The sequence below is a fragment of the Rhinolophus sinicus genome, chromosome 17, assembly GCF_057876585.1.
Source record: "Rhinolophus sinicus isolate RSI-liver-muscle chromosome 17, RSI-T2T, whole genome shotgun sequence".
In the NCBI taxonomy this organism is placed as follows: domain Eukaryota; kingdom Metazoa; phylum Chordata; class Mammalia; order Chiroptera; family Rhinolophidae; genus Rhinolophus; species Rhinolophus sinicus.
In genome coordinates, this window is record NC_142517.1 from 303,532 (window position 1) to 331,144 (window position 27,613).

A 27,613-nucleotide genomic window follows, 5' to 3' on the forward strand; every position below is an offset into this window, starting at 1 on the left:
AGATTCAGTAGCCTGTTATAAAGAAACTTATGAAAGATTTCAAGATGGTAGAAAACGATTCCAGAAGGATGGCCCAAGATACAGAACAGGGTGAGGTAAATTCTAACAATGTTTCCTGTGTGGAATGATATCATGTGTATTTCTGTGAAGTTGTTCTAACAGGCGGGACTGAAAGGGTAACAGTGACAAGTAGGTCAAGTGAGCAGGGAGCCACCGTGTCCCAAGTCCCCAGTTGGTGGGTGAGGAGGTGGCACAGGACACTGTGTTTGACTTTATAGCCAACGGCCCAACAGTCTCGAGTGCTGTCACAGTTCTTCTGAGAGTTCACACTTTTACATTCAAATATTTCACCAGTTGGATTCGTTCTGGAATAAAGAGCACGAACTTGACTTTGCTTTTTCTAAATAGCTAGCTACATATGGAACATTCCATTTCTGCCAGTGATTTTTAAATGCCATGTTTTCTCTTTTAAGGTACGTGAGCCTTTGCACATACAAACACGTACAAGCACACATGTACACAAACACACATTAGCACATGCACGTGCACACATAAGCACACACATGTACAAACACATGCGTGCGTGTACATGCTCACAAAACACATGTAAGGACACGTACACATACAAACACAAGCACAAACTTGCACATACATGCACACATGGACAGACAGGAGCATATCTACATGCACAAACACACAAGCACACATGCACACACAAGCACATGTGTGTGCACACACTGTACACATAAACACATACGCACATATAACCACATGTACACATACAAACACACATGCACACACATACACAAGCGCACATGTACACAGAGACATAGGCATGCGTACATGCAAAAACACATAAGCACACATGTACACATACAAGCATGTGTGAATGCGCACACACATACAAGCACACATATGTACTCATACACACACACCCGGATTGCTCAGTTTGCCTCTGGAACCCAACAGATGTCACTAAAGTTCATCTGGAAAGACCAACAAGGGGTAACAGGGACACACTGGCAGAGCTGCCCTGTGAGACTGCCGGCTCTGCCCCCGGCACCACCAGGCGTGAGCTGTGGGACCCGAACTGGCTCATGCTGCACTGACTCGACAGGTGAGCTGCAGTCACTGGGACACAACTGGTCAAACGACCCTACACACGGGTCTGTGTGCCCTTGGTGCCAGCACTGTCAGTCACTAGGGAAACGCCGATTGAAACGGCAGTGAGCGCCCACCGCCCCCATTAAATCGGCCAGCTGAGGACATGCAGGATTGGAGTCTCCGACTGGGGGGTCACAGTGGTATACGCTCTGTGGGAGCGGGGACATACTGCCTGCCGTTCAGCCGCTCCACTCCCGTATTCACCAGGAGAGATGCGGACACGTTGCAGGGAGACTCGGGCCTGAACCCCCACGGCAGCTGTGTGGGTGGTAACCAAAACCTGCAAACATCCCAAATGTCCGTCAACAGGCAGAAGGACACAGACACTGGTTTGGCGGTGCCAAGGGACACAGCTGCGGTCATGCCTCTTAAAACTATCGCGCCGAGTGAACGTACAAAAGGGTTCATCCTGTGTGATTCCCTCCCTGCACATAAAAGTCTAGAAAATGCAAGCGCACACACAGTGACGAGCTGATCAGCAGTTGCCTGTGGGGGCAGAAAGCAGGGAGTGAAAAGGGCTGAGGGAGCTTTCGAGTTGGTGGTTTCTTCCCTCTCTTGATGTAGTAATGGCTCAGGGGTGTGCGCACATGTCAAAACTTATCAAATTGTACGTTTTAATATGTGCAAGTTACTCTATGCCATCCCAATAAAGCAAGTTTAAAAGTCAAGTATTCAAAAGTTATTTAAAAAGAAGAAGCAATTTAACCGAGGTTTTTGCAGAGCTAGTGACTGGAAGCCTTTCTCAAAGTTCAAGCTGTTTTCATGTTGGGGACACGTAACTTCAGTCGAGCAGCCAAAGCTGACCCTCAATAACCATCCTGCTTACAACTATTTTTCCTTGAGCACAGAATTTCATAAGCCCATACAGTATTAATATGGAACACTTACCTTCCTTAATACTTTCTGACCTTTGAGTGGGGAAGGCCTGGGCAGCGGGGAGCTGTGCAGTGAGTGGCTGCTGAGGTAGCTGCTGAACTCAGAGTCTTACTGTCTAGAAATGACGGTTTCTCCTTCCTTTCGATACTGATGCAGCTGTGTCTGTGTCCCTGCACTGGGCGGGGTTTCCAGGACAACAGTAAACAGTAGGACATCAGGGGCAGCTCAGCCTGGTTCTGACTTCAGTGTTTCTAATGTTTTACCAAGAAGCACAATTTTTTCTTTGCTAGGTTTATGGTAGGCAGCCTTATCAAGCTACGGTAGTGTTTTTACCTAAGTTTGGTTAAGAAATTTGATGAAGAATGGGTATAAATTTTAAGATCAGCACTGCAAACCCTGCTAAATGATCCCGTATTTTTGTCACGGCCCCGATTACACACAGGTGTCTGCTGTCTGCAGTGACACCTGGGATAAAGCTTACATGTGAATTTTCTTAGGTACTCAAGACTGCTTGTTGTCACATTTTATTTAGCATTTTTGAACCAGGTTTGTCAGTGAGAGGAGACGTCAGCTTTCTGTCTCTGTACTCTCTGGTTATGTTATGATTTTAGGGTCAAGGTCATCTGATGAATGAAGGGACATGCCTGCTATTCTCTGCTCAACAGGTTTGTACTGCGTGTGAATGAGCTGGTTCTTGCATATTTGTCAGAACCGGCCCACAGTCGGCAGGGTTCTGAGCACAGGACAGGAATCTGTACTTTGGAGAAGAACACGGTCTGTTCTAGTGGGTGGGTATGGGGATGACAGAAACACACACTCAACACAGTTCTTACCACTCCTGACTCAGCTGGAGCTCCTTTTGCGTCTGCATTCTGGCTTGTTCCCACGACAAAGGAACATCGTAGTTTTTCAAATGTTTTTTAAAAAAATATACACATATCTGGCCATCTTTACTCAGTGCCTCTGAGAAAACAATACAAAAAAAAAAAAAAAAGAAGAGAAACTAATATCACAAAAGCAACAGGTGACCACTTGACATTTACTTAAACTCCCTGATTGAAGGACAAGCCCTTCGGACTGAAGTCACACAATATGTCACTCCCATTTGAGCCAAATGCGCTGCCGGCACCTGTGCGCCCTGCCAGGTCCACAAGCTCATGCCCAGACTCCAGACTGCAATGGCAGCAGGTTGCCCAGAGCCGCCGAATTCTAACTTAGAGCCAGCCCGGGGGGAGTACAGACTCTCTTAGATAGTCTTAGCTCTCCCCCGTGTGTACAAGTCACTGGAAGTCACTGGCTTGAAAAGGGAGTGCTAAGGAAAGGGAGGACGGTGACCCACAGGAGAAGAACAAACCCGAGTAAACATGTCTCGTTGCTGAACTGCACGAGTGGAGTCTCCCGGGGAGGCAGCCCCACAGCAGCACCAAGCATTAACTACCTGACGCAATGGGGAGCCTGGGGGGTGTCCAGTCCCTCAGCTTGTGGTGGACGCACAAGGCGATGATGTCGTCCCATGGAATCTCAGCGACCGAGGGCCCCGCCCCCTGGCCCGGGAAGGGGCGCTTGCTCTTCCACCTGCTGTAGGCTCTTCCGAGCAGATTCTGCACCTGGCACTGGAGGACGGGTTGCGTCTGGCGGCAGCTGGGGATCTGGGAGGCGTACTGGGTGACCATGGAGCACACGGGAAGCCAGGGAGCTGGAGAGAAAGCACCTCGTGAGCCGCAAGACTTGGCCAAAGGACAGGTAGACATGTCCACAAAACGGTCTTCACTCTGTATTAACCTAGAAGGTGACCGTGGAGCTGAGAAGTCTGCTCTGGAACCCGAGTGAATGGAACCACAGCTGCTTAGGAAGGAGCACCTCCGTCCCCATGTCCTGGTAAGGGGACACAGTCTCCCCAGACCTAACTCACAACGAAGGTCCCCTTGGGGCTCTGACTATACAGGCCCAGCACCCGGGGGAGGTCAGACATGAGCTCTCGGCTCCCCTGGGGAACCCGACGAGCCTGCTCAGACGGCGCACGCTGCTTCCCTCTGGGCTCCCTCAGTGATGCGCGTGGGTTCAGAAACTAAGAAGGGTGCCTGAGGCCTCTTTCTCTGCGCCCACAGGAAAGGCCCTGCCCGGGCGGCGTGCTGTGCCACACGAGCAGCCAACAGCTTGCTTCCCTCCTCCTTGAGTCAGTAAGGGAAGGGGCGGCCTCTGCAGCCAGCCCCGGGCCCAGGAGTCTGTACCAGAACAGTCCAGAGGCTTAGGTGGCACAGCCGAGCCACAGCAGAGTTTCTCTGACCAACGTGCTGTGGCCCCAGAGAGCCAGCAGCGTGGGGACAGGACTGCCCAGTCCTCACCCCGGGGCTGCAAGCAGGAGAGGACCTGCTGTCCATTCAGAAACTCTAGGCCTTGGGGTCAGACTGTCCCAGAACTGCACACCACCTTCCTCTGGGGCTGTGTGGACACTGGGCTGCTGTCGGTGGTGAAGGGCCAACAGCTGTCACTCCACAAAACCTGGCTCATTCTGCCTCCTAAGATCAATGGCAGGTGCAGTACGAGGACGGGGCACAGAGTGACAGACGGAAGACCCTCAGGCCAGTGCACGACGCCTGCCGAGCTGTCAGTACAGTAAGGAAGGGATTAGGACCCCCGCCCTCATCATGAGCACGCACCCCCCGCAGGTGGCAGGTCCATCTGTGGGAGCTGGAAGCCCAGCACAGCCTGCTTCAGCCAGGCCAGGTGCTCTGGGGCGTTCCAGTGCAGGTGAGGAAGCAGCCAGCTGCCTCCTGCCTCAGCAAACTCGGTGACGGGCCAGGACAGGCCGCAGAGCTGCTCGGAGGACACCACAGAGGCCAGGAAGTGCAGCACGCTGTTGAATAGCTCGATGATGGCACCAGGCTCCTGCGAGGCCAGGCCCCCCAGCCGCCTCTCTCTTCGGTCACGGAAAAACCGGCCACTAAACTCACGGGCAACCCCATCTTCCACGTACTGGATGATGGTCTGGCAGCAAAGGTCAGGGGTACAGGGGCAGCGGGAGACCAGCCACTGCACGGCCTGCGAAACCTGCAGGGGAAGACTTGGTCAGACAAGTCGAGCTGCTGCTCAGAAGGTGCCACCTGAAGGTGCCCCGCCCACAGCTGCCACCAGAGCCACCTGCTGCAGTGGAATGTGGCCTACTAGGGCCAAGGGGACCCCAGGAGAGGGGCTCCGAGGCCCAACCTGACCCAAAGTGCAGACAGGGACACGGCATGGTCCAGCTCTGGGAAGGAACAACACCCTCCCGCATACGCGGACTCTCATGTCCTGTAGCTATCTTTCTACCTACGGTTTTGTCTTAATTCCCGGCATTCCTTGCCCTAAACGTAATTGTCAGCACCCACATCCTTTTTTAAGGAAACTTCTGTGAATGTGATTTCTTCATCTGTTCCAACGACAACACTCTACAAAAATAACTTATAAGCTGACCTTCAGATGTGACACATGAACAGTCACATTTTAAATATGTTTCAGGGCACGGGGTGGGGGAGGGGGAGGCCTTTCCTCCAGAGAAATCCTCCTCCTAATGCTAAAGCTCAATGGCTGTGTGGGAGAAGTGGGCGTGGGCTCCCACGTGAGTGTAGGCTTTCACTGAACCCCCAGCTTTCAATGGCCCTAATCTGTGCCTCGTGCCTGAGTTCACACCTGCTCTGACTGAACTGCTGCAGGTTTTCATCCAGGTAGGGAAAGGATCTAGCATCACATTGATCCGTGTTCAAACCTTTTACTGGTTCTTCCAGTGTCTGCGCCTTCCTGGGGTTCGTTGGCGAGAACGGTCTCTTTTCTTGTTGGCTTCACCCCCCAGAAGTGTCAGCTTTCTCTGGCTTACAAAGTCAGTTTTCACTGCTCCTTCCAGTCCCAGCCTCTGTAATTCTGTTGACCTCTATTACTTACTACTACCTCGTCTCCCATTCTCTCTGTGAGCTTTTATCTTTTCTTACTCCAGGTAGGAAGTGCAAGTCAACGCCTGTGCCCAGTATGCCATGTGTAACTGGAACCCCGCCCCTTTGGTTTCAAACTCTGCGGTGGGGGCTTTGCTCCTCATGTCTATTGAAATTGCTCCTAAATCGCCAATAAATTGTTTTGCCAACTGTGCTTGTAACCTGAGGTCAGGGCTTCTTGGAGAGCCGCCTTGGGCCCTCAGGCGGCAGACCCCTCCGTGTTGGCAGTTTCCTCCTGTCAGAGGCTCTCAAGCCTCCCCTGAGCCCCAGGTGTCTGCTGTGCACCCCAAGGGCCACTCTGGTCCCCAGCCTCCCCCCGGCTGTCCCTGTCACGTCCGGCCACTGTCTCTGTCCCCATTCTCTCCCCTTCTCTTTCTCGCCTCCACTGTCAGGGCCTTGCATCTTTAACTTATCCTGGGGACCCCAGAGGTGCAGCTGACGCCCTGGCTGGCCTCGCCCTCCCTGGTTCCGCGGAGCCTCCTGGCGCCTGCGGTTGTTGGCCTCCGTGCCTCGGCCTCACCAGCCCAGCCCGGGGAAGCCTGGCGCAGCCTCGGGGGAGCCCACTTCCCGCTCCCCACAGTCCCGCTCCTCCGGACACGCTCCTACCTGGTCGCGGCCCGGCCCGCGGCCACCAGCCTCCCCGCACTCACTCGCTCACTCACTCGCTCGCACACTCGCTCGCACACTCGCTCACACTCACTCGCTCACACACGCTCGCTCACTCGCTCGCACACTCGCTCGCACACACTCGCTCACACACACTCGCTCACTCACTCGCTCGCACACTCGCTCGCACACTCGCTCACACTCACTCGCTCACTCACTCGCTCGCACTCGCTCGCACACTCGCTCACACACACTCGCTCACTCACTCGCTCGCACTCGCTCGCACACTCACTCGCTCGCACACTCGCTCACACTCACTCGCTCACACACACTCGCTCACACACACTCGCTCGCACGCTCGCTCGCACGCTCACTCGCTCGCACTCACTCGCTCGCACTCACTCGCTCGCACTCACTCGCTCGCACTCACTCGCTCGCACACTCGCTCGCTCGCACTCGCTCGCACTCGCTCGCACACTCACTCGCTCGCACACTCGCTCACACTCACTCGCTCACACACACTCGCTCACACACACTCGCTCGCACGCTCGCTCGCACGCTCACTCGCTCGCACACTCGCTCGCACTCACTCGCTCACTCACTCGCTCGCACTCGCTCGCACACTCGCTCACACACACTCGCTCACTCACTCGCTCGCACTCGCTCGCACACTCACTCGCTCGCACACTCGCTCACACTCACTCGCTCACACACACTCGCTCACACACACTCGCTCGCACACTCGCTCGCACACTCACTCGCTCGCACACTCACTCGCTCGCACACTCGCTCACACTCACTCGCTCGCACTCACTCGCTCGCACACTCGCTCACCTCCAGCCTCTGACTCGGCTGTTCCTCACGGACACGAGCTCCTCCCCGCCTGCCCGCTCGGGTCCCGGCCCCCGCATGTCCTCAGCCTGAGCCTCGCTCCCCACACCCCCTGCCCGCCCGCCTCACCTCCTCTTCCCAGGGCCACCCCTCCTCAGCACGGACTTCCTCAGCCCTCAACGCGGGACTTCGCCTCACACCTCGCTACCCGGCGGACACGGGCTCCGGGCGTGACTGGCGGCGCGCCGGGTCCAACCCTACGCCGAAGTCCACGACCCGCTCCGCCTCTGCTCACCCAGTCCCGGCCCCGACCCAGGCCCCGCCCCGCCCCTCACGGCCCCGCCCAGGGCCCATGCCACGCCCACCCAACCCAGGTCCCCGCCCCCGCCTCGATGGGTCGTCTGGCGCTCCTCCACTGCGGTGGCCAAGAGCGCACTAGGCCCACCCTCGCGGCGTTCTGATTGGCTGCTCGGGCATCTGCCCATCGCTCAGCACGGGTCGGCTGAGTGGCGCGCCTGTGCAGTGCGCTCCGGCGGGCTTTTAGTAGGGGCGCAGGTGGCTGGGATCGCCGCAGAGGTCGCCGCGGCAGTCATGACCGAGGGCACGTGAGTCTTCGCGTCCCAGACTCGCTGGCCGAGGGGGCGCGGTCGGGCCGGGGGCTTCCAGTCCAGGCTCCGCGTGCGCTGGGGGCCGCCTGGCAGGGGCGGGGCTGAGGAGAGCCGGTGGGGGTGGGGGCCCTGGGCGGGGGTCCCTGTGACAGGCGTCTCCACTCGCCGCGACGCATAATGGTGCAGGAGCTGGAGGCAGAAGTGACCCCGAGAGGGTTTCGTTTTGCGAGATGAGGACTAACGGCGGTGGGTTCTTAGAAGTGAGCCGCTGGGCTCTGCCCAGGTGAAGAAGAGGCACGATGGCCATTCACCTGTGCACGACCTTTTTCAGGTGTCTGCGTCGCAGAGGGGGACCCTATAAGACACAGCCCGCCACCGACCTCAGCCGCTGGCGACTCAGCAATGAGAGGGGAAGGCAGGTGTGGACGTATTTTCAAGAGGGTGACCCTGGCCGGGGGCAGACGGCGCTGGAAGCTCACTCCTTGGGACTGGACACCGTAGGTGCTCGAGTCTGCTGGTCACACACAATGCCTGGGACTCGGCAGACCTGTCGGCATCCCTTTCTCTTAGCCGGGAGCTCCAGGAACCAACAGGGAGCTTCACAAAGCTGCCTGGGAAGGGTGTTTTTTCCTTGTCAACCAAGAAGAGATGTGCAGTGTGGGCCTGGGCCACATGTCACTAAAGCTGGTTCCTACAGGAATCATTTGAGTTAAACGTAGAGTGTGAATTGGATGGACTCCTGTGCTTCCATTCCTCCGTCACTAAGTTGTGCATAAGAACCTTGTGTAACTTTGGTTTTATTCAGAAAAAGAAGTTTTTGAAGCAGTGAATTTCATGTAAGAAATTCGGCCATGCAAAGAGTATGCAGTGTCCCTGGGGTCTCGCTGATGGGCTCTGGCTTCTCCTCACTGTGACTTCCCTTTGGCCCCTTCCCGTGAGAGGCCTGAACCCCAGGTCTGGGTGGCCATCAGCTCCCCACCCCACACTCGTGGGCCCCTGCTGTATTAATTTAAGAAGTCTTGGAGAAGTTGTAAAGACATTTGCAAATAGGTGTGACTGGAAAGCAAAACCATGAATTGCTGAGGTGGTAATACCATCCTCAGGGTTTAGATTTTTGATTGGAGCAGCTGAAGCTTTTAAAGTGATTCGGATTCCTTCTTTTGACTTGGGTGTCAGTGACTCGCGCTCCTCTAGCCTGGCCAGAGATCCCCTCAGCTCTCATCTCTTTTCTCCTTTGCAGGGGAGTTACTTTAAAGACTTGCCCAAAGCCGACACAGCGCACGAGGGGGCTCTGAATGGGATGACATTTTACATGGGGCTGCAGGCTGAGGACGGCCACTGGGCGGGTGATTACGGTGGACCACTCTTCCTCCTGCCAGGTAGGAGGGTGTTGCCCTGGGCTGTGGGCAAGCCAACGGGGCATCACTGGGGTCCTGGCCTGACCAAGTTCACGCCCTGGGTGGACATTTGTGGTGAATGGGCGAGCAGGTGTACACGGGAGCTCACGGGAGTGGCTGGGAGGGTCGCCCGCACCCTGGTTGTCCAGTGGTCTGCCAAGGGACATGGGTGCTCTGGGGACGTGGGAGGCATGGCTCGAGTCCAGAGCAGAGCGGCAGGGGTACTCCAGGTGGAGGGCCAAGCCTGTGCAAAGGTGCCGGATGTGGGCAGAGTGCTGGGTGGGTGTTTAAGTCCTCTGCTGGCAGCTCGGGCCTGTGAACTCACCTTGAACGGGTGGCTGATGGAGCTCAGGCAGGTGGACTACAGGTTGGTGTTAGTGAGTGCCCGGAGGGTTGCAGCTGGGCCCCCAGGCCTGGAATTGGTTTGGGTAGACAAGACTGTTGCATCCTGGGACTGTCTAAAGAAATACTCAGTCTTGTCCAATGGGAAATCCACTTGTAAGAATGTCTGCAGAAGGACCCCCTCCGCTGGTGGCAGGGACGCTGCAGAGCCATCAAGCTGCCATCTCCACTTTGTCTCCAAGTCCCACTGCCTCCCGGACTGTACAGCTTTGTATCTTTCTTCCCAGGCCCCTGGGCCTGTTCTTGGGGGTGAGGCAAGGGGCTCTCTTCCCTTGTCCCCTCTGGAGCCCCTTGAGACACTTCTGGGGGTCTGCTCTGATTGGGCAAGGCGATACGGCTTGGAGTGCCTGGACCACCTCACCTGTGACACGGCGGTGATGAGGAGTGGGTTTGGGGAGCCATAATTCGGGGGTCCAACCCCCTGGGTTCCAGCACCTGCATCACCATTTAGGGGCTGTGCCTCAGTTTCCTCACCTGCAAAATGGGGGAAGACACTGCTCCTTGCCTGTGTTTCCTGTCTTGACAGCATCTTGACTGTTAGGAGAGGAGATGGGTTTGTTTCTGAGATCCTCTGGAGTCTCCACGCCCATCTGCCCTCCGTCCAGGGCGAGCCTGGCCCGAGTGGCTACCAGGGTTCTGACTCCTCTGCCAGAGCTGGGCACTGTTCCACAGCACATCATGACGGTGTCCCAGGCCTGTGGCTGATAGAACCAATGCCAGGATGGGGGTGCAGGGGCAGCCTGTGAGCCCCATGTTCATTCAGGAGGGCCCGGGAGGGACGGGAGGGTGTTCTGCGGGTAATACTTATTGTTGTCCACTTCCCCCATTTGCAAAGTGACATATGCTAGTAAAGAACTTATAAAACAGAAACATAAGCAAGTAAATGTTACGCCATTGCGGGCTGCCCCAGCAGGTGTGACAACATAGCGGGGCCCTGGGGTAGCTGGGTGGGCTTTGCATGTCCTATGTGGGGTGTGTCACGGGGCTGTTGCTCCTGCACCTGGGGCCTGTTCCCAAAGTTCCTGGCAGTGCCAGGAGCAGCCTCCCAAGGCCGGTGTGTGTGAGGGAGGCCTTTGGGAACAGCTCCCGTTGGGAGGGGTCCTCAGGAGGAGAGGGGCCGGGCTTAGCCTGCCGAGCGCCTGCGCCCTGCTGAGTGAGGGACCCCTTCTGCCACACAGGCCTCCTGATCGTGTGCCACGTGGCACACATCCCTCTGCCAGCTGGGTACAGAGAAGAGATTACGCGGTACCTGTGGTCGGTGCAGCTCCCGGATGGCGGCTGGGGCCTGTGAGTGTGCCCACCCCATGTGTGCATGCGTGTGCACACGTTAGGACATAGATCTGTTGTGGGGCGGGGTTTGTAGCCATGGACCTGGGCCTGGAGGGTCAGTGTCACAGCTTGTGTTGTGAATTGGTCTCGTGACTGGTTGACAGATTTGAGACCCTTGCGCCAGTGAAAGCCATCTGGCTGTTACGGTTCTGACTGTGGCATGGCAGCACCGGTGCCGGGGCTGGTCAGCCCTCCCCAGCCGCGGCCAGCCTTTCTGTGGTGGGGCTCGCTCTGGGACCCGGGCCGAGGTGGTCAGGTGCCTGCCCGGGCTCAGGTGGGCCAAATCCACAGCACCTGCCTTGGGGACAGCTCAGCCTCTGCGATGGGGTCATAGCACGTCATGACAGGTGTCGAGATCTCACGTCTCGCCCTGACACGTCACCTGCAGGTGCTCTGTGTGCGGCAGGGTCATGTGGACTAAGGCAGGGAAGGAGCAGCGGAGGTGACAGGTCCCGCTGGGCGGTTTGGGAACTGCATAGTTGTCATGGGAGGAGTCAGTCCTGGGTGTTTCTCGTGTTGTCGTGTTACATCAGTGTAAGATGTCAGCATTCCTGGTTTCCTGAGGAAGTGCCAAGGAAAGCATTGCTTCATATCTTAAAGGTCATAAAAGCTGTCCCTTTCCCACCCCGTCTCCTCCCGCAGGCACGTCGAGGACAAATCCACAGTATTTGGGACCGCACTCAACTACGTGTCCCTGCGAATCCTGGGCATCGGGCCCGACCATCCTGACCTGGTACGTGCCCGGAACCTTCTGCACAAGAAAGGTACGTGCTGTACAGCTCGCGCTGGGGAGAGAGGCCGTGGCTCCATGTTGTAACAAGCTCCTGCAGAGTAGGAACGCAAAGATGCACCTTCTCCCAAAATACTGGGCCAAACACCTGAGCAGGCAGCCCATCAAAGCAGAAAATGGAGACCGCCTCAGTTTACCAGCATTGTTTTAAAAAGCAAATTAAGATAACCATGGAATTCTGTCTACTTTGCGAATTGGCAAAGACAACATGCTGGTACGCGGCTTATGGGAGTGGCCGTGCAGTGGCCTTCCCAAGGGATGGGCAGCCCGGTCCCGCTCTGCTCGCACCCCCGCGCTCACCCTCCTGTGTGCCTGCCGGGGACTTCTGGCTGGCGCACCTCTCCTGCCTATGGCACTGGAGGTGATTAGTTAGAGCCTGGGGGTCCACGGCTCCCGTTGCTGCCAGGACTTTCCTGCCTCATTGCAGAGCCTGGCAGGACCGCCCGCACGTGTCTGGGCATTGTTCGCAACTCCTGTCCTCGGCTCACATGTGGGCCCCTGTTACCTCCCCAAGCCCTTCCTGCTTTAGGTCTCAGCATGCTGCCTCCTCTGCCTGGCATCCCACCTTCCGCTCCATGCCACCGTGTGAGGGCTCCTCAGCCTTCACCTGGCACCTTGGGTGGCCCGTCAGCGGTAGCCCTTCTGACCTGCCCGGCTAGGTTAGGCCTCCTGTGGCCGCTCAGAGGAGAAGACCCGCCTTCTCACTTCGCTCCTGCCATGAGCTCCGCCTCGCTCTCTGGTCAAACCGCGTGCCTGCGGGTGATGTGTTTGTGTCACACTTCCTTCCCTGGTTGCTTCCTGGGTTTTTAACTTCCACACTCGTGGGTCTGGGTGAGGCCCCCTGGTGAAGCACGGCCAGGAAGGTGTTTCTGTGCCTGGGACCTCTGCTGCCGGGGTGGCTCCAACTTGGGCCAGAGTGTCACCGATAGCCATGTTGGAGTCATGCCCTGTCTGCCGAGTGGGGACACAAGTTGGGGCAGCTAGGAGCGGCCCAAGAGTAGGCGGCCGAGTGTGCGTCGTCACTGCCCTCATCCGCTTCTCCAGGCCCGTGGGGCATGGGCTGCCGTGCGCACCTGGGACCCTCACCTTCCCAGGTAGCAGGTGGGGCTGCAGACCCCTCTCCTGGGGCTGGATACACTATTCTGGGGAGCCACTGGTCCCAGCCCGCGTCTGTCCCTGGAACTGGCTTCTCATGGTGGCTGGAGGCTCCTTGACAGACCTGCCTTCAGTTCATGCACGTAGGGCAGATGTGACTCCCGAGGGTCCACTACAGGTAGGTGACGCGGGCTTGTTCTGTCCCCAGGTGGAGCTGTGGCCATCCCCTCCTGGGGGAAGTTCTGGTTGGCGATCCTGAATGTTTACAGCTGGGAAGGTCTCAACACGCTCCTACCAGAGATGTGGTATGCCCGCCTCTGCGGGGCTGGGCCGCCGGGTCCCCCCTGCCTCACTGAGTGGAGTGTCGGCTCTGGGTTCCTGCTACCTGCTACCCAGACAAGGCCCATTTTGTGGCCTGTTTTGTGGCCCGTTTTGTGGGGTGGGGTGGTGTTAGTGTTCTGGCAGAGGCCCTGGTTGTCTGAACCCCACAGATGAATGGAAGGAAGGAGGGGGGCACCGTGGGGTGGGCGTGTGACAGGCGTGGTGCATGGGGGACCTGTTACGGAACCCCTGGTATGGAAGGGGGAGCTCTGGCTTTGTCGCCTAGACCACAATGATTGCATCTTGTCTGTCACTTTGGACATTCTGAGTACGTGTAGAGGTCGAGACGGGTCAAAGCCTGGTCCTGCTCCCAACGCCAGCTCTGGGGCTGGCCTGTGTTCTGTCTCCTGCCTTCTTTTCTGCCAGTGACTGATAGCTACTCCCAGACATCATGCTTCACCCGTGAATACTTCAGTGTGCCTTTAAAAGGAGACTTTTATGTTTAACAGAACCACAGTCTTCAAATGCTCAGCAAAATTGACACTGCTTCCTTCTTGTCCGACACAGCCAGTACTTTGTAACATTTTATGAATATCTAGTGAAAGCTGTGACATCTCCCCAGAAAACACTCATTTGCATATGAATTCCCCAATTCGACTTGCAGGAGGTGTTTTGGGAATAGTTTTCAACTTCCAGAAAAGTTGCACAGGTAGTCCAGACCCCTCAACCACCCCGCTATCAGCATTCCTCTTCACTGGCTTGTCTGTCGCCATCAGAATCCAGTCAGTCCTGAAGTTAGGAGCTGAGCCTCCTGGCTTTAGGATGCGCCTGGATGAAGCATGAGCAACCTGTGCTCTGGGGCCTCTGGGGGTTGACCACGGGAACAGGCTGAGTGCTGGCCTTGCCGACTGGATCTGGACAGCTGTCCGTCCTTTCTGCTTGGGATGCCTGGGGCTGTGGCAGTGGTGGTGGGGCCAGAGAGCCTGCTCATGTGCTGTCCCCCTCAGGCTGCTTCCTGCCTGGATGCCCGCGCACCCCTCCACACTGTGGTGCCACTGCCGGCAGGTCTATCTGCCCATGAGCTACTGCTATGCCACCCGGCTGAGCGCCCAGGAAGACCCACTCATCCAGAGCCTGCGCCAGGTGAGGGCCCAGCTGGCGGTGTAGGGGGCGCCGTGGGCCTATGGACCTGAGCGCCTGGGGTAGGATGGGACCTCCCCTGTGGTGACTGTCCAGTGGGGTGGACGGCACAGGGCTCAGCAGGTGTGCCGTCCCCAGGAGCTGTACGTGGAGGACTACGCCAGCATCGACTGGCCGGCCCAGAGGGCCAACGTGGCCCCTGATGAGCTGTATACACCGCCCAGCTGGCTGCTCCGTGTGGTGTTCGGTACGTGCCTTTCCGGGCTCAGCTGACCCCAGGGGTGACGATGACTCCGCTGTGGTTCAGTCGTCACACAGTGGCCAGCCGTGTGTGCCTTGGGTCCCGCAGAACTGCCCTGTCCTCGGCCTTGGAGCGAGCCTGGGGCGGGGCTCCTGGATGACAGGATTCGGAGCTGAGGGCCTTGGAGGGCCCAGTCATCTGTCTCTGGGGGAGGAGGGCAGGACCCCCAGGCCCAGGCCCCTGCGTGACTTCCCCCGGAGGCAGGCCCAACCATTGTCTTCCCTTTGTGCCTGGTCCCTGCCCCGTCAGTCAGCGCTGACACAGCTGGAGACTCCCGATGGCCTAGACGTGGGGGTAGAGGGGCAGTTGCACAGGAGGAAACTGAGGCAGACAGGGCCAGGGTCGGCTGGAAATGTGGCTTGCCGTCGAGTCTGCCTGGGCCGGGCTGAGGCTGGCACTCCTCTCTGTGTTCCGTGCCCGCTGACACCCTCATCCCCTCAGCCTTGTGCAACCTGTACGAGCGCCACCACAGCACCAGCCTGCGGCAGTGGGCTGTCCAGAGGCTGTACGAGCACATCGTCGCCGATGACCGCTTCTCCAAGTGTATCAGCATTGGTCCGGTCAGTTCCCCTCTTTCGTCGATGTCGGCCAGGGGTGGGCAAGGACCAGGGCAGGAGGCCGAGGCAGGACCCCCCGCCCATCTCCCATCCCCACCACCTGGTACATCTGAACACTGCTACTTGAGGCCCCTCTCAGGGTCTTTCTGTCCAGCCCCCCAACCCCCCCCCCCGAAAAAAAACTCCATCAACCCTTCTCTTCTGGGGTTTAGAGAGCCTGAGGCACTTGGGTTCCAGTCCTGGTTCCTGCTGAATCCATGACATGCAACTCAGTGCTCTGAGCCTCTGGGCTCCTGGCCCGCTTTACCTTGGGCTGTCGGGCCAACTGGCTACCCACAGGGAGACGGTGCAGGACACAGCCGTTGCGAGTTCCCTGTAGGTTGGGACACCCGTTCTCGGGGCACCCAGTTGGTTCAGTGTCATCGAGCCCCACTTCCGGTCCCGCTCCCAGGCATTTTCTGGGCCTCACGAGACCCCGGTGGACCGTAAGCGATGGCTACCCAAGAGCGGTCAGCTATTCCCCAATTTTAGCAGCATCTTGAGTTGGGCTTTGACTGAAGGCTGCGTGAAACACGTCTGACTGAGACTAGGTGCAGTTTTAGGTGTACTTTGGATCTTGACTTAGATCCCAGGGTGGCAGGCCTGGGCTCGGAACGAGGCGCTCTGAGTGGCAGCCCTTGCAGCACAGGTCTGGTCTCCACCTCGGCCTTGGGCCAGGGCCCCTTGGGTGGTTCTGCCTGCTCGCCAGACGGCCGGGCTTCCCTGTCTCCCTCTGTGCATGCCCTCACCCCTTCTGGCTGTCCACGGAGGACTCGCTTCCTGCAGGACTGCCCGTCTGCTCGTGACGAGGGTTAGAGCAGAGGGCCCAGCTGACAGGAGGGTCTGCGTGAGGCCATGGGCTCACGCAGTGGGGTCATGGCCTCAGGGCTGGGGCAGAGCACTGACGGCCTGTCCCCTGCAGATCTCGAAAACCATCAACATGCTTGTGCGCTGGCGTGTGGACGGGCCGGCCTCCGACCCTTTCAAGGAACACGTGTCCAGGATTCCCGATTACCTGTGGTGAGTGTGGGTGGAAGGGCACACTCGGTCTCCAACTGAGGTGGCTGACAGCCCAGAGCAGTGGGTGTGTGTCTGTGTCTGCGTCCCAGTGAGGTTGCTGTGGTGTCTGCAGCATAGCGGGGACCAGGAGTTTCAGGGTTGGAAGCTGGCGAGGGTCTGAGTGGGAAGACCCACCGCATGGCAGAGACTCAGCACATCTGGAAGGCAGGACTGGGGAGCTTGTGGATGTCAGAACAGCATCAGGAAGACCTTGGGGACAGCAGACCTGCTCAGTCATAGATGTGCACGTCCGCAGGCTGAGGGGGCGCTGTCCTCCGTAACCAGGGGCAGGAGGCAGCGGCTGACCCCAGCCCTTTGCCCTCTGCCCTTTGCCTCCTGACCTGGCTTTTCTCCTCACAGGCTGGGCCTGGACGGCATGAAGATGCAGGTGAGGCCATAGGCCGGCTGCTGGCTTCCTTGGCAGCCATATTCCTCCTGCCTGTGGGTTTGCTGAGATTCAAAAATCCCTCACAAGGCCTGGCAGTGTGATGCCAGGCTGCATGTTCCCATCTAAGGGGACGTGCGTGCCTCCTGGGCTGGGCCGTCAGAGGAACCGAGGGCCCCGGGGTCGTGGGAGGGGTCTGAGCCATGTAGTTCCGAGCTGAGCTGCGGCTTAGGAGCCGACAGTGGCCTGAGTCGCACGCTGGCCAGGTGTCAGGTAGGGGGATGGCCCTGCCCTCACGGCCGCCTGCCTCCGAGGGTTTACAGCCGCGTCCCCCGCCCTGAGCCCTTCTCTGCATGCGGCCAACCCAGTGGTCCGTGCTACTGGGCTCGTCCCCCGTTTCCACGTTGTATGTAGTAGGTGATCTGGCACCACCGCTGCCACCCCCATTGTAGTTCCTGTACGTGACTCTGCAAGTAGGGGCCACATCACAGAGTGGCCTGAGCCAACCTCATCCTGTCCTGGCTCCAGGGGCCCTGGGAGCCATTGGGTCATCCTGCGGGTTTTGTCTGCTGTGACCCACCTAGCTCATTGTGGAAACACGGAGCCTCCAGCAGGGTCCTCATTCGGAGGGTGCGCAGAAGAGGCTATGGGTGGTGGCGTCCTTACCCTGAAGTGCCCTGATAGTTCTGTTCTGGCTGGTGGCCTGGTGAAGGCGGGGGTAGGGGACTTTCTGCAGGACCCGTAGACTTTGAGGGGTGCACAGAGCCTGGGGTCAGGGTTCAGCTGGGCTCCCATCTGTTGGAGCTCATCGGAGCCCCCAGACGCCCGTGGCTGCCGTGACAGACCATCCTTTGCATGCAGGGCACCAACGGCTCACAGGTCTGGGACACCTCGTTTGCCATCCAGGCTCTGCTGGAGGTACGTGGCTGTGTCTCCTGCTCTTCAGTCAGCCTACAGCTGACTTCCTGTATGGCCACCCCTAAGCCTAGCACAGACACGCACCTACGGACTCCTGCTCTGCTCCCTGGGCCCTGAGGCCTCTGGCGATGTGCGGCTGAGGCAGTGGGCCGGCCTGGAGGCTTTAGGAGCAGGGACGCTTGGGGGTGTCCCAGCACACGGAGGAGGGGCTGCTCAAGGCTCTTCTCAAAGTCACTCTGCACCTGGCACACTGAGAAGAGCCCCGAGGACGTGTTAGAGAGAAACTAGAGTGTGTTTCTGTTCCATTGAATGAGCAATCCTAGAGAGCCCCCAGGGGTCTGGGCCCTATGGGCCTGCGGCAGACAGGACGGGCCCATGGGCACGGGCAGGCAGCTGCGGTGCGGATGTCCCTCCTGCTCACTCCATTTCTCCATGTCTTTCTCACTTGCGTCCACTTGACCCCACTTGACCCCGGGTGGGTTAGTTCCCGGTTCCAGGTTCCTGGGAGTGGCAAGGTGTTCCCATATTGCCCGGGGACCAGCCCACCCACGCAGGCTCCTGCAGCCACCGTCTTGCCTTCTTCTGTCCTCCAGGCGGGTGCACAGCACAGGCCCGAGTTCTCGTCCTGCCTGCAGAAGGCGCATGAGTTCCTGCGGATCTCACAGGTGACCCTGGGGCCTGGCAACTCTGGGGGACCTCCCCTGGGCAGAGGTGCCGCCTCCTTGCCCCCACCCTGCCCTCTCCAGCTCAGTGGGGGCCTGATGGTGTTTCCCGGCAGTTGGTGGGGGCTGTGGGCCTGGGTGAAGTCTCAAAGGCTCCTTGGGCACCGATGGCTGAGAGGCCACAGCTCTGGAGCCTCACGTGCTTCTGCGTGGGCCCCTCACTGCCCTGTTGTCTGCGCACGGCAGTGACATGTTTCTCCTGCACTTCCCACATGTGTCCTGGTGCTGTCCAGGTCCCAGACAACCTGCCCGACTACCAGAAGTACTACCGCCAGATGAGGAAGGTACGCAGGGCTGCCCGCCACTGGCTTTGCCTTCCAGGGCTCTTCCCTCAGCCTCCTGGGGCTTATGGCGGTGAGGACGCATGCATGGGGTGCCCCCATGGCCGCGAGGTGGCCCCACTGGCGGCTTGCCCACATGCTGAGCACACCGTCGTGTCTCTGAGATGCTCCAGCCACAGACACGTTACAGACACTGGGGTCAGGAGGTTGAGGGAGATGACGAGGCGAGGGCAGAAAGGGCAGTTCCTCCAATGTGTGCAAGCGTGTACCCGCCATGCGGTGTCCCCACAGGGTAGGGAGGGCAGTGGTGGCCCTTTCCTGTGCCCGTCCTGTGGTGGGATCTGAGGGCGGTGATGGGAGCGGCAGCAGCCGTGGGGTTCTTGAGCCAGAAGCCGAGGCTGGCCCACACGGGGCCTCCCCGCAGGGGCGGAAGGCGGGCTCAGGATGCCTGCACCCACCAGTCACGCCGCGCTCTGCAGGGCGGCTTCTCCTTCAGCACTGTGGACTGTGGCTGGATCGTCTCCGACTGCACAGCAGAGGCCTTGAAGTCCGTCCTCCTCGTGCAGGAGAAGTGTCCTTTCCTCACCACACACATCCCGCCAGAGCGGCTCTTCGATGCCATCAATGTGGTGAGGCTGCTGTGCGAGCAGGGTCCTCGGGTACCATTAGCGCTGTGCCTGTGCTGTGCCCTTGCCTGCATGTCCCCTGCGACCTGTCCCAGCCAATACTCAGGGCCAAGACCGTGAGCTAGAGGGGCACATCCCTACGGCACCTGTGCCTGGCCAACAGGGGTTCCCGCCTGGGCGTGAGCAGAGCCAGTGTCCTGGGCCAGCGTGAGGGCCAGGTGTGCGCCCTGTGGGCAGCTTTGGCCCGTTCTCCTTCATCCTGGAGGCTCACAGGCCGGCCGCTTCCACGGCCTCTCTGGGAGGTCTGGCTGTCTGCACAATGCCTGGAACACCAGGTCAGCCCTTTCAGCCGGCATACAGCGGAGGCTGCGTGGTTCAGAGGCCTACATGCCTTACACCTGGGCACGTGCATGTGTTGGGCTGTGTCCCCGGAGGTTTCCTGGAGGACCTGACAGAGGCTGCAGCCCACTGTCAGGGCCCAAGGCTCTTGGTGTGACGTGGGGGCCGGCTCCCACCTCCTGCCTCCCATCCCCGCACTTCGGTTCTCGGCGCCCCCAGGAGCCTCCCACAGCTGGGGCGCCCGCACGCTCAGCTCAGGGTGTGCTCTGGTTTCAGTTGCTGAACATGAGAAACTCCGATGGGGGGTTTTCCACCTACGAGACCAAGCGTGGGGGTTACCTGCTGGAACTGCTAAACCCCTCGGAGGTCTTCGGTGAGTGGCTGGCCGGCCTGTAGCCACAGCCCAGGGCCCCATACCCAGGCCAGTTTGCTGACCAGAGCCCTGTCCCTTCCCCTGGCCAGGGCCGTGCCTACAAGGGCTCTGGCAGGTGACGGCAGGTCCTGTAAGAAGCCCCCAAACCCCGGATGCCCCGTGCTCCTGGACCCATGATAGTGGCCTTGGAGCCCCTGCTGGGGTGGGGGTCACGGCAGGATCTCGGGGTTCACTCCGGCTCCGGCCCCTGCCTTGTCCACCTGCATGCTCCTTGCAGGGAGCTGTCGGTGGGGACACTGTCACCCTGTGCCCCCCTTATTTCCTGGTTCTTTACCCTGCTCCACGTTTTCGCTCCTGCACGCCTGATATCACTGCCAAACTCGGTCCATTGGGAGGTTTTTGGGGTGCAGCTCTCTGCTCTGGGCGCCCTCTTGCATCCTCCCACTGGTCTGACGGTCCCATAGCACACAAACGCCTCCAGGTCACCAGGTCATCTGTGTGGCCGTGTCACCTGGGCTGGTCCCACGTTGCCGAAAAGGGCGGTGAGTGGCAGCCCCCGCCTCACTGTGCCCTTGCTCTCCCAGGCGACATCATGATAGACTACCCGTACGTGGAGTGCACCTCGGCCGTGATGCAGGCACTACAGCATTTCCACATGCAGTTCCCGGAGCACAGGCCCCAGGAGATCAGGTGAGGGCCACTCCAGGCTGACAGCACCGTGTTCCCCGGGGCCCTTAGGGCCTTCCTGTGGCTACTGTGACTCGTGCTGTGAGCCTCGTACTCGTCTCTTGGGGCCCAGAGGAGGTGTCCTCAGGAGGCCTCGCCGTGCTGTCCCCTCCGCAGCTTCAGCTTCGAGAGGCCTTCCTCCCAGGATGAGCCCGGTTCCATGCCCCCTGGTGGAACTCAGCTCAGTCCGGCATGTTGGCCTTTTTGTACTTGTCGGGTACGTGGGAGTCGATTTGGGAAACGTTTTGTTGAGGACTTTCACAGCTGCCACGGAGTGAAACCAGTCTGTAACTTGGATATAATGCCCTCGTCAGGGTCTCCTGTGAGGGGATGCTGGACTCAAGCTGAGCTGCAAAGTGTTTTCTTTTTATATTCCCTGGGAGAGGGTGAGATCGGTGCTGTTTCTGCCCCCGTGGCCTGTGGTTTTCTTGCAGGAAAGCAGTAACAGACGCACCTACTGTGATTCCTGACTTTAAAGGGGTGCTGCTACTACTTCTCCAGTAACAACGATAGTTGCTGTTGGTTTGGGGTGGTTACCCCTTTTCAGGGTAACAAGGTTCTTGTTTTTTTCTGCTAAGTTGTTCTTTCCCTCCACTGTGAGTGGGTGTTGAGTTTTAGCAAGTGACCTTTCTATGTCTATGAGCTGATTATTTATCTCGTTTATCATCTTCGTGTCGTAGATGATGATTGTACATTTTTCTAACGTGAAAACACCTTTGCATGTCTGGGATGAACCTAACTGGGCTTATCTCTGCCGTTTAGTTTAGAATTTCACATCTGCGTTCCCTAGTGAGCAGCCATGGGGGGCATGGTACCCCTCCCCTGCTGGGGTCTGAAAGCCCTGTGTTGGGTCCATAAAATGAGTCGGAGTGTCCCGTCCTCTTCCTAGTCCCTAGAGAGTTTGTGTAAGATTAGAATGCTGTTCACGATAATTTAGGATAATTCACTTATAAAACTTCTAGGCCTAGAGTTCTTTTTCTGGGAAAAGTTTACATTTTTGACCCTTACTATTAGTAGTTACAGGACTATTCAGACTCTCTCTTCTTCAGGCCATTTTGATAAGTCAGTTTTCTTAGTAACTTGTGCATTTTGTCTAAGTTTTCAAATGTGTTGCTAAACTTTTATTTTCTCTTAACTTTTTGATTTCCACTATATCTGTGGTGACATCGCTATTACTGCTGATGCTCTTATTTGTATCGTCATCTTTGCATTGGTCACCTGTCGCTGAGTGACAGTATCTCTGCAGACTTGGTGGCCTAAAGCCACACTCAGTGATTACCTCCCAGCGTCCGTGCGTCAGGAGTCCAGGCCGTGCTGCATCCCCTCTCCGCTGACCAGGGTCTCATCTGAGTATTGACCAGAAAAGGTCTGCTCCAAGCTCGTGCGATTGTCGGCAGGTTTTCGTTCCTTGTGGGGTGTCAGTCTCAGGGCGTATTAACCTGCTGGCCGGGCTGGAGGCCACCCTTCGTTTCTGGCCCGTGGGCCTCCGTATGGCAGCTTCATGACTGCCGGCCAGGGAGAGAATCAAGGGGGAGGCCAGAGCATCACGTGATATGGTCACGGGTGACATCCCATCAACTCTGCAGGAACGGTGGTTGGAAACCTCGGGTGCCACCCCCACTCAGGACTGGTGACACCGGCGAGCGCCGCAGGGGCAGGGCGCCCTCAGGCTGCGTTGGTACCTTCATGCCGGCCTCTTCAGAAGGGCCAGCTAGGCTTACAGCGTGTCTTCTCTGTCCTCTAAATCTTTTGTTTGCGCTCTAATTTTTCATTTCTTTTTAGAATTTCATTTGTGTCATTTACTCAAGCCCGTACACTTTTCAGTGACACTGGTCACTGTTACCAACACTGGCTCTTCCCTGAGCATTTGCTTTGCCCTTGGGTTTCCTTAACTACCTGTACTTGCTTCTGCCTCGGCCTTATAGCTTCTCTCTGAACTGCTTATTTTTACATATTTCTTAAAGGGAGACTATGCTCATTCTTTCTGAGACCCTAGGTGGGTGGGATTCGGTAAATTGCTGTTTTGCCGGAATGTTCCCTGGCCGGCCTCTGTGTTGCAGGGAGACTCTCGAGCGGGCCCTGGAGTTCTGTCGGCGGAAGCAGAGGCCTGATGGCTCCTGGGAGGGGTGAGTGAGCTCTGCGGTGTGGACGTCCGCTCTCACACACAGCCGTCCTGGCAGGAAGCCGCCCGCCGCAGATTCTGGTGGGCCGTGTCCCTCGTGGACGCCTGGCCTCCACCCTGTGGTGTGGGCGAGTACTGGGCGTGCAGTGGCCTGCCCCCTTGCCTTGCTCCTTGGGTCTGGTTACTCACGCCCTCCCCTGGGTTTGGATCCGTTCTTACCTCGCTGGGTGTTTCCTCAGAGGGCGCCCAAGGGCCGGGAGGGCCGTTTCTATCCCACGTGCCTCAGAGCTCTGCGGTGCTGTGGCCTGTGAAACCCATGAGGCTGTTTTGCCTGACAGTAACCACAGCCTCCTGTGCGGGGGGGGGGGGGGGAGTCCCGTCCTCCCACCCGCTGTGCGTGGGGCCTGGGCGCTAAGGCTCCGTTTCCTCGTGTCTCCCTCCAGCTCCTGGGGTGTTTGCTTCACCTACGGCACCTGGTTTGGCCTGGAAGCTTTCTCCTGCATGGGGCACACTTACTGCAATGGGTAAGCATGGGCGTTTGCCCTCCACCCTGGTGGAATGGGGTCTTCCCCGCAGGACACTCTGCTGGAGACCTTCCTCCTTTGATGTTTGATTTTGGGGGTTTTTCTACATTTTTTTAAACGGTGAGGTAAGATCAGTATTCCAGAAAACATAGGCGTTACCAGGGGGCCTCGCTGGCTCAGGAGCTGGCAGCATCCATGTTATGGACGCTTGGCTGGGCATGTCGCCCGCAACTCTCCTGGCCCCACCCGGTGGCCATGGCCAATCCAGGACACTTGCTGGGCCGGGTTGAGGGAAGGGAGGTCTGGTACAGCTGTGTCCAGCGGCCACACCCAGCTCTGCTTGGCCCGGTGGGTATTCAGGGGTGGTCCTGACAGTGAGACATCAGCAGCTACAAAGCATGTCACTTTGTCTGTCTGCCTTCACACCTGTGGTGGGGTGGCCATGAGAGCAGCCCCCTCACCCCTGAGCCCTAAGAGGCCCTGCCAGGGTGAGAACCCAGGAGCCTGGGACACTCCTTGCGTGACGGCATCTCGTGTCTGCTCTCTGCAGGGCTGCCTGTGGGGAGGTGTCGAAGGCCTGCGACTTCCTGCTCTCCCGGCAGATGGCGGACGGAGGCTGGGGGGAGGACTTCGAGTCCTGCGAGCAGCGGCGTTACATGCAGAGCGCCCAGTCCCAGATCCACAACACGTGCTGGGCCCTGATGGGGCTGCTGGCCGTCAGGTGGGGCAGGCAAAGGAAGGACACTAGATGTGGTGGCTTGGGCGGGTGTGGGTGGCTGAGCGCCGAGTGCAGGGCTGCAGCCCGGGTTCCCGGGCAGGCATATAGGTCTGTCCAAGCCAGTGGGCTCCTGCAAATAGACTCAGTACCCACAGTGACAGTGACAGCAAGGGACCTGAGAGGACTCGGGTAAGCAGTTTGAGGTGTGGCGGCATCTGCTGCTGCTCTCTTTGGGCCCACCGGTGTCCACAGCCAGTGCTAAACCACGTGTGGCTACACAGGACACGCGTGGTTGCACAGGCACACGCACACACAGATGTGCACACATGCAGAAATATGCAAAACCACAGGCATGTGCGCACACACACACACACACACACACACACACGTGCAGTGTCGCAGTCTCTGCAGTCCCGTTGGGTTTGTGGCCATTTGGGGCCTCTCCTAGGATCCCCCCAAGGCCAAGCCAGGCCAGTTGGAGCAGCAGGGGCAATCTGCAGGATGGGATCGGGGAGCATCTGCCAGCCTATCCCCACAGCTGAGTTGGTCCTGAACCCGTGATTCTCTGGTGTGTCACCCTCGGCAGGAGGAGTGAGATGAGCACGCGGGCTGGGCGGGCACAGGCATGGCCCTTCCCTGGCCACCTCTGTGGGCTGTCCACCTGGCCTGCCTACCTCTGTGCACGCTGCGTCGTCTCCTCTCAGGCTGGACCTGTGTAGCGGTGGCCTGAGGTGTGCTGACTGTCCCTAGTGGGTGTGACACCTCGAGTATCAGTTATGTCATCTGTCATCGCCCGATGTTTTGTATCCTCGTCTGGGGCAGGGCTGCGGGGATGAGACCTGGGTTTTCCCGGCAGCCGGAGGCCGTGTCTCAACTCTGCCCGTGTGGCCACTGCTCCCCTCTCCCAGGCATCCCTGCGTGGAGGCGCTGGAGAGAGGAGTCCGGTGTCTGCTGAGCAAACAGCTCCCCAATGGTGACTGGCCCCAGGTACGCTGTGGGCCCAGCAGTGGCCCGACTTCCCATGTCCCCATGGGCTGCTCATGGGCAAGGCCTGGCTATGGGGTTTAGAGATTCAGAAACCCACCAGTGAGTGACCCGTTGAGAGCAGATCTGCAGTGGGAGGCCGAGGACCTTGCTGTTGGAACTGAGGCAGAGGGTGGGGTCAGGGCTGGTGGTGCTGGGAGGCCTGCGCCCGCTCTGCTTGTCCCTGGGGCATGGGGTCGCAAGGTCGTGTGAGGCCAACCCCCCACCCTGGATGAGTGAGGCAGACACGGCTGTGCAGGGCTGGCGACCAGGCTGGTGGGCTTGCTTCAGGGTGAGGGCGGCCAGCTGTCGGAGGGGTGACAGCCTGCTGAGAGCCTGCGCACTGCCCACCAGCCAGCCCTGCCCCTCGGCCATCTGGTGGGCCTTTGTGTTCAAGTTCCTGTGTCCTTTCAGGAAAACATCTCTGGCGTCTTCAACAAGACCTGTGCCATCAGCTACACAAGCTACAGGAATGTCTTCCCCATCTGGGCCCTCGGCCGCTTCTCCCGCCTGCACCCCGACAGCACCCTCGCGGGCCACCCGTGAGAGCAGGCCTGTGGGCGCCTGTTCAGGGGGTGGCGGGCCCAACACCCCTGTACCCATGCCCCAGACTCCCCACTTTCAGAGTGAGTCCCAGGACCGGGCCTGGGTGGAGCAGGGTGGCGGTTTAGACACTTGATCTTCAACTTAGGTTTAGTTTTGAGAGAAGCTCGATGGGTCTAGGTGAGGGAAGGAACAAGATGAACTGTGACAACGCAGAGGGCACGGTGTGGTGTGTCCTCGCCATGGGCACTGGGCTGGCAGGGCTTCTCAGGAGAGGAGCTGTCTGCTCCTGCCCAGTGCTGGGCTCACCCCAGGCCGGCTCTTCCTGTGCCTTCTGCCCCTTGGGCTGAGGGACGTGTTGGCCTTCCCAAACAGCCCGGTGGGCAGAGGCCACCCAAGGCCCCGTGAGGAACGGGGACCAGTCCGGGCACGCCGACCCTGCCCCTGATCTCGTGTGCCCACGCTATATCACGGTGCTGCCAGTGTGTGGATGCCAGCATCCCCACCTCCAGTTTATAGCCTGTAATGACAAATGCTCAGGGAAACCAAGCATGACAAAGGCTAACGGGGCGTTAGCAGCTTGGTGGTTACCACGGTGTGGCGCTGATGGCACCCAGCCTGTCACTCACCACCCCTGCAGCCCGTCAGGCAGGCGTGACCCCAGGTCACCCTCATGGCTGTCGAGACCCTCATGCCCCCATCTACTCTGAGCTGGAGCAGGAGCGACTTCCAGGCGATGCCTTTTGGCAAGTTGCCCTCTGGTTCCTAAACCTGTCAGGTTTGCTGGGCTGGACCTGGGGACTCGGATTGGGGAGTCCTGGTGGTAGGTTTGCCCCTGACCAGCAGACAGGCAGCTGTCATGCTCAGGGCCCCCCAGGTGTAGCTGTGGAATCACCAAGAGCTTTGATGAGGACAAAGGCCAGAGACCCCAGCCCACGCCACTTCTGCCTGCCTTTCCTGTGTACCGTCCCCTGCACTGGTGGCAGCCCCCACTGTGTTCTCCCTGGACAGTGCAGACCCATCGGGTTGCCCCTCTGCCTCCGTCATTCCCGGCCCAGAAACCGGTAGGCCCCTCGCCGAGGCTTTCCACACATGGCCTTCCACCCGCAGCCCTCAGGGCCCCTAGGCGCTCTCCATGACCGCCCAGGGCTCGCTGCCTTCAGGGTCCTCACCCGAGCTGGCCCCTCCCCTGATGGCCTCCTGCCCCTTGGGTCACGCTCCTGCCTGCTCTCAGCCCCACAGGGCCGGCCCCCCTGGCCGCCGCACTGGGGCACGAAGCGGGGTTCAGCCTGCTGCTCAGAGATTTCATTGGGGTTTGTTTGGTGAAGGAACTGTGTTGGATCCCTTTCATACCTGCTGGGTTTGCTCTTGCCTCTTTTAAAATAAATTTGGAATCCTTTTTTCTTTTTCAGTTACAGGTGACATTCAATATCATTCTAGTTTCAGGTGACTAGCACAGTGGTGAGACGTTTATGTTCCTTCCAACGTGTTCTCCCTGCTCAGTCCAGTGCCCGCTGGCACCACGGTCATCACATTTTGACTGTATTCTAGTACTTCGTTTTACATCCATGGCTGCTCCGTAGCTGCCAACTGTACTTCATCCCTTCCCCTTTCTCACCCTGCCCCCAATTCCCTCCCATCAGGTGACCATCAGTCTCTTCTCTGTATCTTTGAGTCTGTTTCTGTTTGTTCATTTATTTTGTGTTTTAGATTCCACACATAAATGAGAGCATACGGTGTTTGTCTGTGTCTGAGTTAGAAGATTTTGGATGTTATGCTGGGAAACTTCCTCTGGGGCCATAGTAGGTTTTCTGTGTTCACCGTGATGTATTT

At 58.5% G+C, this 27,613-nt stretch overlaps 2 protein-coding genes across 3 annotated transcripts; one reads left to right on the forward strand and one right to left on the reverse strand.

Moving 5' to 3' along the window:
* Nucleotides 1-1,259: 1,259 nt before the first annotated feature.
* On the reverse strand, nucleotides 1,260-7,927 carry LOC141567934 (germinal-center associated nuclear protein-like). The gene is made up of 5 exons (XM_088794025.1): nucleotides 7,808-7,927; nucleotides 4,701-5,091; nucleotides 3,479-3,736; nucleotides 2,874-3,003; nucleotides 1,260-2,215 (listed from the first exon to the last, which is right to left on the reverse strand). The coding sequence occupies exons 1-5, from the start codon at nucleotides 7,925-7,927 to the stop codon at nucleotides 2,149-2,151; spliced, it is 966 nt and encodes a 321-aa protein (XP_088650151.1). The 3' UTR covers nucleotides 1,260-2,148.
* On the forward strand, nucleotides 7,905-27,519 carry LSS (lanosterol synthase). 2 transcript variants are annotated; one of them, XM_019717592.3, is made up of 22 exons: nucleotides 7,905-8,047; nucleotides 8,382-8,547; nucleotides 9,291-9,429; nucleotides 11,028-11,136; nucleotides 11,821-11,942; nucleotides 13,272-13,368; nucleotides 14,392-14,527; nucleotides 14,663-14,771; nucleotides 15,267-15,385; nucleotides 16,344-16,441; nucleotides 16,841-16,868; nucleotides 17,727-17,783; nucleotides 18,377-18,448; nucleotides 18,739-18,789; nucleotides 19,266-19,415; nucleotides 20,028-20,124; nucleotides 20,709-20,814; nucleotides 22,911-22,976; nucleotides 23,416-23,496; nucleotides 24,047-24,217; nucleotides 25,123-25,201; nucleotides 25,652-27,519. In XM_019717592.3, the coding sequence occupies exons 1-22, from the start codon at nucleotides 8,034-8,036 to the stop codon at nucleotides 25,781-25,783; spliced, it is 2,199 nt and encodes a 732-aa protein (XP_019573151.3). In that variant the 5' UTR covers nucleotides 7,905-8,033; the 3' UTR covers nucleotides 25,784-27,519. The 2 variants fall into 2 exon arrangements, with proteins under 2 accessions (XP_019573151.3, XP_074176499.2); XM_074320398.2 differs by having other exon boundaries at nucleotides 25,071-25,201; nucleotides 25,652-25,788.
* The last annotated feature ends 94 nt before the right edge of the window (nucleotides 27,520-27,613 follow it).